This window comes from Chinchilla lanigera, unplaced genomic scaffold (assembly GCF_000276665.1).
Source record: "Chinchilla lanigera isolate Chin_1 unplaced genomic scaffold, ChiLan1.0 scaffold00035, whole genome shotgun sequence".
NCBI classification, from domain to species: Eukaryota; Metazoa; Chordata; class Mammalia; order Rodentia; family Chinchillidae; genus Chinchilla; species Chinchilla lanigera.
The window spans coordinates 9070750-9083146 of record NW_004955436.1 but is presented as its reverse complement, the minus strand read 5'-3'; the positions used below and the strand labels follow the sequence as shown (position 1 = coordinate 9083146).

The 12397-nt window shown below is 40.4% G+C and overlaps 1 protein-coding gene across 1 annotated transcript in view; it reads left to right on the top strand.

The window, feature by feature from the left end:
* The window catches only part of Ptprk (protein tyrosine phosphatase, receptor type, K), a 395867-nt gene that overhangs the window by 288462 nt on the left and 95008 nt on the right, over positions 1-12397 (top strand). The window contains exon 11 of the mRNA XM_013516643.1: positions 10544-10817. Coding sequence (XP_013372097.1) covers positions 10544-10817 — 274 coding nt within the window. The remainder of the gene's footprint in view (positions 1-10543; positions 10818-12397) is intronic.

The window sequence follows — 12397 nt, the reverse complement described above, 5'->3', positions numbered from 1 at the left end:
GCCCCTTGATGAGTTACTTAGTTAAACTTCTGAGTTTGACACAATGTATCAACCATTACAAACAGTCCTTCCAACTGACCACAAAGCAAATGATGGGCCATGTAACATGGCAAAGTGCCTTCAAGAACCATAAGCAATTCGGGTCACTAAAAGTGAAGTATTTGTATAAGTGACAACAACTGAGGCTGGAGAGATGAGTAGAGGCCAGGAAGAGAAGCTGTTTAGTACCACATGAAAACTGAAGCTGGCCACATAATTGCAACAATGACCCTCAGCAGTTTTCTGTCTTAGATAGAAATACAGAGAAACATGGAGATACCCTGATAGAAGCATGGACTGAGGTTAATGCTGATGGAAGCTGGAGTGACCCTGGTGAAAACTGCTAAAGGGCCACACGAAGACAGCAACAATGGAGATCCAGGCAAATCTGAGCCTCTTACTCAGAGTCCTATGTAAGATGTAGTCAGGTTAGAGGGACGAGAGATGGGGTAGACATCTTAGGTGAGACATGATAGTAGCTTTCATCTTTGAAATTGGAGCAGAAAGAAATAAACTCATCTAAGAATTTAAAGTCTAATTTTTGGGCATTCATGCATAATAACAAGTATTCTTATTATTGATATACCAAATCAAAGAAGACATATCTTCTCTGTGGAAGGAGGAGTTACTTTATAAATACATTACCAATATTTTTAACATGAGGAATCTCTAAGTGATCATAATCGAATAGCAGAAATAACAAATATTCCACTTAAAACCCCATTCTAAATGATGTGGAAGTCAGACTCACCCATAGTGCTGTCCTTTTGGTACCTGTGAAATCTGCATCATGTATGATGTTGTCCTGGCAAATGTGGCTCTTCAGCACAGTTAATTGTTCTTTTACATATGCATTAATCTGCTGTCTGACTTAACTAGGACTTTGAATCTCCTTAACACATTTTTAAGATCTACTGCTACCACTGACATCACTTCACAATCATTACTATGATTTAAAATGAACATGTTCCACATTCAGAATCAATTTGGTAGACTACATAACGCCTATATATTTTTATAAACAACAGCATATTGTAAAACTGCAGAATAGTTCCTCTGTTTGATGCCCTTTTTTGTGGTAAGGCATAAGAAATGAATGCATATTATATTTCAGAATTTGCCTAATATAAACTCTATTTATTTTAAGTTGGAAAGAAGCTACCCATTCTAGAGTTACTTTATTTTGTGACTCAATTCTAATTTTGTGGGGTTTTTTTTTGTTGTTGTTGTTTTTTTTGGTTTGGTTTTTTTCCGGTACTGGGAATCGAACTCACAACCTTGTGCTTGCCAGGCAGGTGCTGTGCCGCTGAGCTAAATCCCCAACCTCCTAATTTTGAATTTAAGCCTTTATATAGGATATGGTTCTGAAAGATGTAAAAGCCACCATTTTTTTCAAATTAGGGGAAAGAAAACAGCTGATATTTTAAGTCTAGTGACAGCATAACAAAAACAGACCAAACTATCTGCTTTAATGCTGTATGTTAGTGATCTGCCTTGGGTCACTTGGTCACATTCCCACAGCTTTAAGCATAAGAACAACCATCATCATCCATCTCAAAAGTGTATTTCATCCTATTAATGAAAAAAGATCAACTGTTTCCACCTGACTTTCCTAATCAATATGGTGACAAGGAATTTACTTGAATTCCAAATAGAAATACCTTAAAATTTAGACAAAGATGGAACTAATATTTGCGTCATAAAAATCCTAAGGTCCAAGTGAAATCAAATAGTAGTTACTTAATCTTATGGTATTTCACAGAATTGTAGTTGGTAGAATTATTTCTTCCAGGGAGTAGGAGGAGGTACCCTTTCTGTTATCTTCTCTACAGCCTGTGTAATTCTGAACTCATGAGCCACACAATTTTAGAGGAATTTGTTAACATACGGGTGATTCTTAACCACTTTATACAAACTTGTGCTTTCAAATGTCATAAATGCCTTCTTCTGTTATTTGGTTTTACCTTTTTTCTGAGCAGATGTCCTTTCTCAATGTATTATGTGGTCATTGGTTGTATTTCTTCACTTTATTGATGCCTTTCCACTGAAATGTAAATTTCCTGAGAGCAGAACCTTTCACATATTTGTACTGCAACCTCAGCATTTCAAATAATTCATAGCCTATAATAGATATTTAATAAATATGTGGTGAGGAAATAGGCATCAAAGCAAAAACTGTGATAGCCACTGTCTTTAATGAGCTTTTCATGTATTGAAGAAACATATACAAGCAAAAAATATTTATCAAGGTATAAAATCAGACAGCATCTGTAATATACCATGTCCATGCTACAGGCAATAAATCTTACTAAGACAGTGACTCTTGCCATGCTAAATCTGAACAATGGACCTGTGGCACCATTTGTGGTTCCAGAGAATTAAGGATTAGACTGAAAAAGCATCCCATGTTATCCCTCACCTACCTCCAGCCACAAAAATTACCTTCACTGGCCCTTGAAGCAAGAGCTCTGCAAAAGATGTGAAAACTTACATAGGACACAGGAGGAAACCCTTGGCTCTGTAGAGTATGTTTGGGTAGCACTGGTCACACCAGCTTCAGGTGGATAATACATCTGAGGAAGGAGTAAGAGCAAAAATTAAGGTATAAATCAAGAGATACGGTGAGCTCTTCCCCTCTGCCTAAGGCATACAGAGGTGGACTTGTAGAATAAAGGGCATGGAAAGACATGGTATAATAAGGGCATTATGAAGAGGTCACAGGGAAATAGAACTTCTCAAAGTTCATGCTGGGGTTTTGAGCTTTACTAATGCAATGACTATTAGTTTCCCATAGAAAAAGGAAGTCAGGAGAAAACTGAGTCATTGTTTAAGGGGTAACTAAAGCTTTCCTTGGTTCATCTTCAAAATGTTGGCATTAGGGCAATACAAACACTGTGAACGATTATAAAACTATAGTAGTAAAACAAAAGGGGTGAGTTTCCCCTGAAGCCTTAAAGAAATGTTTTAGAAAAAATATGAAGTCTGTGTACCACTAAATAATTTATTTTGCTACCACCAGGAGGTTGGACAACCTAAAACTGTATGTTCATAGAGGATTTGTTTAATAATGGGAGAGCAAAACCCCTTGTTTTCTAACAGCCTTAAAACTGAGGGGAAATCATATGATAAGTCATCATTTGGCCTCCGAAAAAGCTAAAAATGATTACCATCAGTGTTTAACCAAATTTGACTACCATAGTAAGATTCTTTACCCACTAAGGTGTCCTAGGTGTCAAAAAGGACGGCACTGGGCAAATCAGTGTCAATCAAAATATCATAAAAATGGTACTCCTCTGACACCTGTGGGAAACTTTAGCTCTGGCCCAGCCCGGGGCCCAAGGACAAGCAATACAGGAAGCTACCAAGCATTTCTAGCCAGCAGCAGTGACAAGCATACCCAAGCAGAGTCAGTGATCTCTTTGCCACCACCAGAGGTAGTGCAGCATTAGATATCCCCTCCTTAGACAATGTTATGTTATCCCCTGCTTTAGAAATTCAGAAGATTACAACCAGAGTTTATGGTTACCATCAGCTGAGAGGCAGAAATGGAAAGGGGTAATGATTACTCCTGCTGGTCTGAGCTGTATTCTAGGTTCTAATAAAAGGCTACTGAGATGGGTGATCGGGGCTGCTGCAGTCCCAGAGGCTGTGGGCCCCCTGATCCCAGACTTTTGCCTCTTCTGTTTTTCTTATCTTTCTGTGGGCACCTCAATCTCAGGACCTGTCCCTACAGATAATTCCAACATATGGTGTCAGGAACAGGGACTTGAGTACAAAAGGAAGTCTGTGAGACTAGAGCGTGAAAATAACTCTTCGAGACTAAGGTATGAAAATAAGTCTTCAATACTAGGGTATGAAAATAAGTCTTAGAGACTAGGCAAGGGAATTAAGGAAATTAAGTCAGTGCTCGATGAACTGAAAGAGAATCACCAGGCAGGTAAGCCCAGTCTCTGGGATTGTTCATCAGGGTCATGGGAAATTTCTGTTTTGGAAAAACTATAAAACAAAACAAGAGATTTTACAAGAGATAAGAAATGAGGATCCAGCACAACCCTCAGCCCCCATATATGATGGGCTTGACTCTTTTAGGGACCCACCTCAGTTGGCCATTCAAAGGCCAGCACCTATGACTAGGCATGAAAGCTTTTGCTGATGCCAGACAGGAAGGAGATTTGGAAGCTTGTAAGGCTTTTGCCATCTACCCAGTCACAGTTACTCAACTACCAGGAGATCAGGAAAATTCCCAAGGGTGCGTGTGGTATAATCATGCTCCCTTGTTCTTTAAAACCCTGAAGGAGTTGAAGCAGGCAGGTGTGTGTGTCATACGGGGTAAATTCCCCTTACACCTTTGGGCTGATTTCAGGACTAGCTCAGTCTGACTATTTAATTCCCTGGGATTGGAAGATGATTGGACGTACGGTTCTCAGTCCTGCTGAATTCCTCCAGTTCAAAACATGGTGGAGAGATGAAGCAGAGCTGATGCCCTGTCGTAATGCCCATGCTAACCTGCCAGCTCCTATTTCTGAGGATCAACTCACAGGATCTGGAAATTGGTTTGGGATTGCTCAGCAAATAGAATATAATGACGAGGTAATTATTCAAACAAAAATGTGTTTTCTTCAAGCATGGGAAAAGGTTACTGCTCCTGGACAGACTGTTCTCTCCATAACTCAGGTTATTCAAGGTGCTAATGAGCCCTACATAGGGTTTATAGGTAGAGTAAGAGAAGTACTCCAGAAAATGGTGTCTCAGCCTGCCTTAAGAGAACTATTATTGAAAATATTATCCTATGATAACGCCAACTCAGAATGCAAAACAGTCTTAAGACCTTTAAAATCTCAGGACGTTACTTTGGATAAATATATAAAAGCTTGTTGGTATATAGGATCAGAAACCTTTAAAGCAGAATTGCTTGCAGCTGTTTTAAAGGAAAACAGCCCTTGCACTCAAAGAAATGTTAAATGTTTCAAGTGCAATAAAAACAGGGCACACAAAAAAGGAATGTAGACCAACAATTTTGGTTCTGGAAATTTTATGTGGTTAAAAAACATTGAGAACCCCAAAGAACCTCTCTCTATATATATGAGTTATTACTGATTAATATTTACTGTAATTAATATTTGCTGTATTAAAAATAAAAACTGGGAAAAAATTTTTTAAAAACTGAGGATTGAATAAAGTTTCTTAATGCCAGTGTATTGATTTTAATTTGGTTGCAGTGATATCTTAAAATTTTAATTAAGGTGAATGGGGGGAAAGGGATGGAATGGATGAAAACATTATGGTGGCTTTGGAATATATATTTCCCAGAATGCTAAGCTCAAACAATGACTTAGATCTAGCTAGAGGTAAGTATCATTAAATAGAGTCTTGGTTACTTTTCTCTTGTTGCTGAGACAAAATACCCAATGCCCAAGATTAAGGAAGGAAAGGTTTATTTAGCTCATAGTCTGTGAAGGTTTCAGTCCATACTCAGCTGGCTCCAAGGCAGAGTGGCACATGGCAGAGGGCAACAGATCATGGGGGCAGAAAACAGCAAAAGCAACAAGAGCTAAAAGGAGGAGTGGCAGCAAGCAGCCTGTTCCCCTCTCTTACACTGTATGCAAACAACTCGCCTGAGGGCAGGTGTAGTACTCACATCCGTAATCCCAACATTCCATCCTGAATGAATCAAAAACTCCGTAAGCCTGCCCCATGATTGCCTGAGGCTTTTGTGGGGGGACATCTAGACACAAACCATAACAAATAGATAACCAGAAAGTGAAAAAGTGCATCCCCCTTTCACATAGTTAGTCAGATCATTTCATATTTGATCTCCCTTTATTTTCTGTCCTTTAATTAAATTGTGCTGATAAATAAGAACCCAACAAGGTCAGAAACAGATTTTAAAAAGTGAGAGCATGTGGTTGGAGATCACGCTCTATAGTTGAACAATGAAGAGAAGACAGTTTCTTTTCAGGTGAACTTCATACTTCTTAGTTTGGCGTTCCATCTCAAGTTCAATTCAATCCTAGAGTGACTTCAGTTACATTGTAGCTGCTTCCTGCTATGCACAGACATTTGTTTAAGGAGTCACTACAATTATGGTTGACGTCTATGCACATGATGCACTTATGTTCTCCGGGAACATGAAGAAAAGGTCTAAATAGGTGATCAAAATGGTATGTGCTAAAGGGGCCAACTGTAGGCTGAGCCCAACTGGTGGCATTAAAATGCCACTGCCAGATTTTGAGCAGTATCATTACATGGAGAGATATTTTTCATTTTTCCAGTTTGCTGAATGGGTAGTAGGCTGAGATTTCTAAAAGGAGAGATAGCAATTCAGTGGCTAGACGCAGACCAAAATTTTCACACTGGAAGTGGGTGTTTCCAAACGGTGTTAACATAGAGACAGTACACTCAATTTCAGCTTGGTTTGAGCACCACAGTGCAATATGAGAGGTGATTTGACATGACTCTAAAAATCTGAGTCACTTTAAATGCTTACCGGGAGCAATGACAGATTTGTAAATGGATAAGGTTTTAAAGAAAGTAAATTTTATGGGGTTTGTTGTTGCTGTATTAAATTATGTCAGATTTGCGAGGACAGAAAACTTTCTAACACTTATATAATTCTCAGAATTTTAGAAAAGCAAATTTAAGGATTACATGAGCGGGACTTACTTCATTTCTTTCCTCAGTGCCTATGAGGATATGTTCACTATGTAATTTTGAATAAAATTAATGAATAAGGAGATAGGTGGATATAAAGTCACAAGGAGAAAGCTAGTTGAGGAAAGTCTCAGATTCAAACAGTTTTCCTGTTTTGGAAGTAAATTAAGTACTTACATGTGAAAGGAAAAATAATTCTCTGGATATATCTTAAGTAAGTGTAAACATCATCATAAAAAAAAAAAGCAATTTATTCTACACATGCTTATTTAAATTCTCATTGTATTTAAAACCACACCTGAACAACAACAACAAAAATAACATGCTGGCTACTGGACCAGCTTGTGTAGTTAAGCATGATTGAGGTAGAAACTGAAAAATATCCAGAAACTAAGCTGAATGTGATGTCATGAAGCAATTCTGCTAGGAGTAGGAAGTTGTGTAGTAGGAGAAGGTTAAGGAGATCCAGCTACCTCCCTTTAGGTTTGTGTCTGAGGTGAATCACTGCACAAAGGAAATTTTAGGAAATAAGCTTGGAAGCCAGTTTTCCAAACTTTTATTTTCTCATTATCCTCAAAATACTTTACCAAAATTCTATATACTTTGAATGATGTTCATTTATTTCTCCCAGGAAGAATAGGAAGCCAATCATCAAAGCATTGGTAGGTTCAATTCTTTTTAAAACCCTTTCATCTAAAGCAAAGTTCTCTCCCAAAACTTTATCTCCAAGTATGGAGGGCATGGAGCAAATACTCAGTTCATGACAGTGTAGTAGAAAACACAAAAGAAAAATAGGTTCATGCTGTAAGTTTAAATGTAAGTTCAGTTTCTCTTTGCCTTGGTTTCTCCATAACTTTTCCCATGGCTGGGACAAAATACTCAATAAACACAATTTAAAGGAGGAGACATTGAACTTTGTTCACAGTTTCAGGGGGCTCAGTCCATGGTTGCCCGGCTCCAGGGTAGAAACATCATGGCGGATGGGTGTGCCGTGCAAGGACACTTAGTTCATGGCTGCCAGGCAACAGAGCAGGTGAACAGCACCAGCGTGGAAAGAAGCCAGGGACCATGTATAGCACCCAAAGGTCAGGGCTCCACAGTCCACCCAGACATACTGCACCCAGGCTACTTTGCTCTCTGCTAGTGACTTTTAATTCAATCAACCTGACACATCCGAGTTAATAGTCACACCAAGGAACAAATAATATTAATAAACAAAAGGTGTATTACAAGATTAAAGTACATATTACTAGGATATTTTTGGTTTTTATTTTTTTGTTTTTTTTTCCGGTACCGGGAAGATATTTTCATTATATGTGGAAATAGTTTGCTTACTTTACATGTCTTATAAAGACACCCGCAGCTTATTCAATTGAAATAACTTCTCTTTCCTTTAATTGGGAATAGTTCCAAATCCAAAAGGTCCATTCAAGGTGCTCATTTTAAATTCTGCAAAACCGTGTTCCAAGTCCTTTCTTAAAGAGCAGATTGCATCTCTTCTTGCTTCCCTCCCCTCGGCACTGGCAGTGTGCTTTGCTCCTAATAAGTCTGGAGAGCCACAAGCTGTCTTGCCTGGAGTCTCCTAATTTGCCACGTGGAATCTATTTCAGTGTAACTAAGCTAGGTAACACTGAATTCTCAGTAAGTTTGTGGATTATTCTGGAGATGTGGGGCAGTTCACAAACTTATTTTTTAAGGGTAACTGTCATTACGTTTTCATTAGGACAAGACTTTGGTGTTACATTCTCCTGAAGAGTAGGTATCTGTGAGTTTATATGTGCATGTGTGGCTGTGTACACAGGACAGGGAAATGTACAACAAAAATATGAATTATAAATTAAAAATAAAGTAATAGTAGATTTCCCTAACACAACCTGTGTCAACTGTGACCATTCATTCTTTCTTTTGGTAATGCCATGCTTTGTCTTGTATTTTGAAAGTGGCAAATGCCTGGGTGCTGCAGAGAGTGTGCGTGTCATCACCAAGTCCCTCAGCTCCGTTGTCTTGACAGGAGTGTAGACAGTGAGGCAGCACACCTAATTTGTAATAGTGTACACTTCTGCTTTCATTACCTGTTCAAATCACAATTTCTGGCTTTAACACAATTTTAGTCCTCTTTCTAAAGGTAAGGAGCTACGTACCAGTCCTCCAAGGTCTTAGCAATGTGTTAAATGAAAAACAGGAACCTTATTAATAATTAGGAAGAAAAGAAAATCTTTGGCTTAAAACCTTTAGTTGAATCTTTTAATCTATGAAGGCTGCTAACTGAGGAACATGAGTGCTTATATTGTTTGGTCAGTTTTGCATGCCTGTACCCGGTAATCTGAGCAACTACTTTGAAGATAACAATATGTGATAGACTAACCATTGTTAATTGCCTAGCATCTTGTTTTGAAATTCTGTATCATTTTTTTCTCTTTAAAATAACAAAAGGAAAATGCAATCACAAAAAAAAGAATTTCTTACAAGACTCTAAACTTATGATTTTCGAAGATGCACTTTCAGTTCTGTCTTTCTCACTTTTTTTTAATGAAAGACTATTAAAGCAAGTGGTGTATTGTTGCCAGCAAACTATTAACAGTAGCTATTTCCCCTCATAGAAGCAATCAAAGGAGCACCTTTACCTAAAATCTCAAGATTCAATCTGCAGCTTTTTGATATTGAATTTATACAAGCTACCAATATGTGTTTTGCCATGTTTTAGGATTTCACCTGTGTTTTTGAATATACTAAATATAATATAAAATATATATTCATCTTTATAAACTATCAATAGTTCCCTAGATATAGTTTACCTAAAAAAAAAAAAAAATTTAAATGAAGGAATTTTCTATAAAGGAAGAACATTTTTATGATGCCAGTTTTAGTAGCTGACAAAAATAATTATTAGAGATCCAGGATATCTTTATTTCAAAGCTGCAGTGTTCTTCGGTGATGTCCTGTATACAGAGCAGACAAGATAAAAAGGTTGTAAGACATTTAAGAAAGGTATTAGGAGGTTCAGGTTGGTGCTTTTGTAGGCCAAGAGCCATCTGTTTGTACAAATTGTAGCATTTTATTATTAACAACTCCCGAAGTGGGAAGCGGCTCCTTCAGTGGGGAGGACAGATTTCTGTCCATCTGTGCCCGCATTGCCGCATGTCACTTGCACTTTAGATCTGCACAGCTCTGAGCGGATGGAGGCGCCGCAAGGTTGAGGTGGAGTCGCCGCCTGTCGCGTGTTCTGTCTCCAAGGCCGCGCTGACTGCCAACTGGTGCCTCAGCACCGCCCCAGGCCCGCGTCTGTTGGGCCTCGGAGCTGGGCCTCCCCTAACGCTTCTCCAGAAAAGTGTTAACTTTCAACCTTCGCAAGCATCAGAGGCAGAACTTCATCTCTGCCTGGACTCTGATGGGTGTAGTGGTCCTTATTTAAGTGGCTTCTTTCTCAGTGTTTGAGAATGTGCAGAGATCTCCAGTGATTTTTCTTAACTCTTTTCAGGTTTTTGGTAGTTCTCTCAGTGCTCAAACATGGATGGGAAATTCTACTTTTATTGCTGAAAACAAGGGTACAGAAGGTAAAGCTGAGTTCATGTGCTTGAGTATGACATGTTTATTTTATTTTGGTTTTTGGAGACAGGGTCTTGCTATATGTAATTCAGTGCTTCAAAGTGCTTTGTAGCTTCGGCTGGCCTTGAAGTTCCTGAGATCCTCCTGCCTCAGCCTCCCAAGGGCTATGACTTTAGGCGTGACCCACCACACCCAGGTGGCATGTTTATTTTAAATCCCTTGTTTTTTGCCCTTTCTCTTTTTTTTGGGAAAAAAAAAAAGTTCTGCTTGGGAAGTTTAAAATGTATACTTTCTTTTTCCCCCAAAGCGCTTATCAGATTGTTGTGGAGGAGCTGCACCCACACAGAACAAAGAGGGAAGCCGGGACCATGGAATGCTACCAGGTTCCTGTCACCTACCAGAGCTCCGTGAGCGGGGGCTCCCCGTACTACTTTGCCGCAGAGCTGCCCCCCGGGAATCTCCCCGAGCCTGTCCCCTTCACCGTGGGGGACAACAGGACCTATCAAGGCTTCTGGAACCCGCCCCTGGCTCCCCGCAAGGGCTACAACATCTACTTCCAGGCCATGAGCAGCGTCGAAAAGGTGAGGTCCCTCCGAGACTTGACGCTCCGCGGCTCTGCGCGAAGGCGAGAGCTGTGTGTGCTAAGGGCTCTGCAGGATCTGTCAGCAGGAGTGAGAAAAAGCCGCGGAGGAAGAGAGGGTTGCCGTGCAGAGAGGGTTGTTTCTGCTCTGCACCAGTTTGGGGCTGGCACTTCCACGGCACAGGATCCCAGCTTCCCAGCATCCTCTGCCACTGCGGCCTTCTGCAGGAAAGCCCACCGTGGCCGGGGTGGGAGGTGGGCACGGCTGCTGGACTTCACCCCAAAGTCAACCCCAAGCCTCGTTCTCCTTCCCTTGCTGCCAAGTGGCTCGCTTCAAAGGATTAAATTTACTGCAGGATAAACAGAATGCGTGCTCCCCAGCAGGCTAATAAACGCTTATAAACCTTTCAGGGGGTACGCGCCAAATAGTAAATAACTGGTAACAATCCTGTGATTACGAAGTAATAGGGCGCCTGCGGTCCAGCGGACAGCACCTGGACAGAAGGGCCCGCTGACCTGCCGCTGCGCATTTCCCACGCCGGCGTGCTGCCCGGCGGCCCCTCCTTTTCCCATTCCAGACACAGTTGTGTTTGCCGCTGCTGCTGATCCCAAATGCATATCGAAGAGGGAAGCACCACAGGACGTTAGAGACGACCGTGGCCCCATGTGGGGAGAAGCAGCCTGGCCTTTTATGTCTCATGCTGTTCTCTTTGAAAGACTTTTCTTTCCTAAAACTTACTTTATATATATATATGGGCAGAGAGGAATAGAAAAAAAGTATGCAGAATAGAAACTTCCACAAGTCAGCCTCCGGTGGAATACTGACATGTTGATGGACCTGTAGGCATTAAAACAATTTTGAGTTTTGTTTTTTGGGGGGGCAGGGGTTGGTGTTTTTTTTTTGCTAATTTTATAAAATTGAGTCCCCAAGGTGGGCATCTGGGAACTGTTCCATCAGGAGCAGACAGTAACATTTCCCTCTTACTCCACACCACGTAACAAGAGTTAGTTTGGAACTGCTCACCTCTCGAAAGATTAAAATGCAAAGGCAGAGCCATGTTTCCCCGCCACTCAGCTACTCGTGAAATTTGTGGTATCCAGTTACGTCTGTTATATTATATCTCGGAGTTGTTCAACTGGCAGACATTACACATTTGCACTTGTGCACGGGGCCTGAGTACTCGGGGACTGAGGACCGAAGCTTTATCTTTTGGCTGACCTCTGTGGGTGGCTTGCATATACAGCAAGAAGAATTCCATAGCATCTTCTAGACATACTCCAAAGCCAGAGGCTATTCCTAGGTGAAGGAGCTCTTCTGTCCTTTTAGTCTCCTTCTATATAATTGGAAGTCTTTAGAGACAACTCTGTGGCCTACTTCCCTAATACCCATCATTGCAAAGAGCTCCTACAGCTGGTCTGCTCTGTGAGCGGTGAAAGTTACTAATCCATTGTGGATTATTATTATGCGGTAGCATAGAAGTGGGGAAACACTTCTGCTTTTGCAGTTTTAATCTTTAGAGAGGAGAAAAGTTCCAAATGAACTCTTGTTAAGTGGTCTAGAGAAAGAGGGAAATGATACTG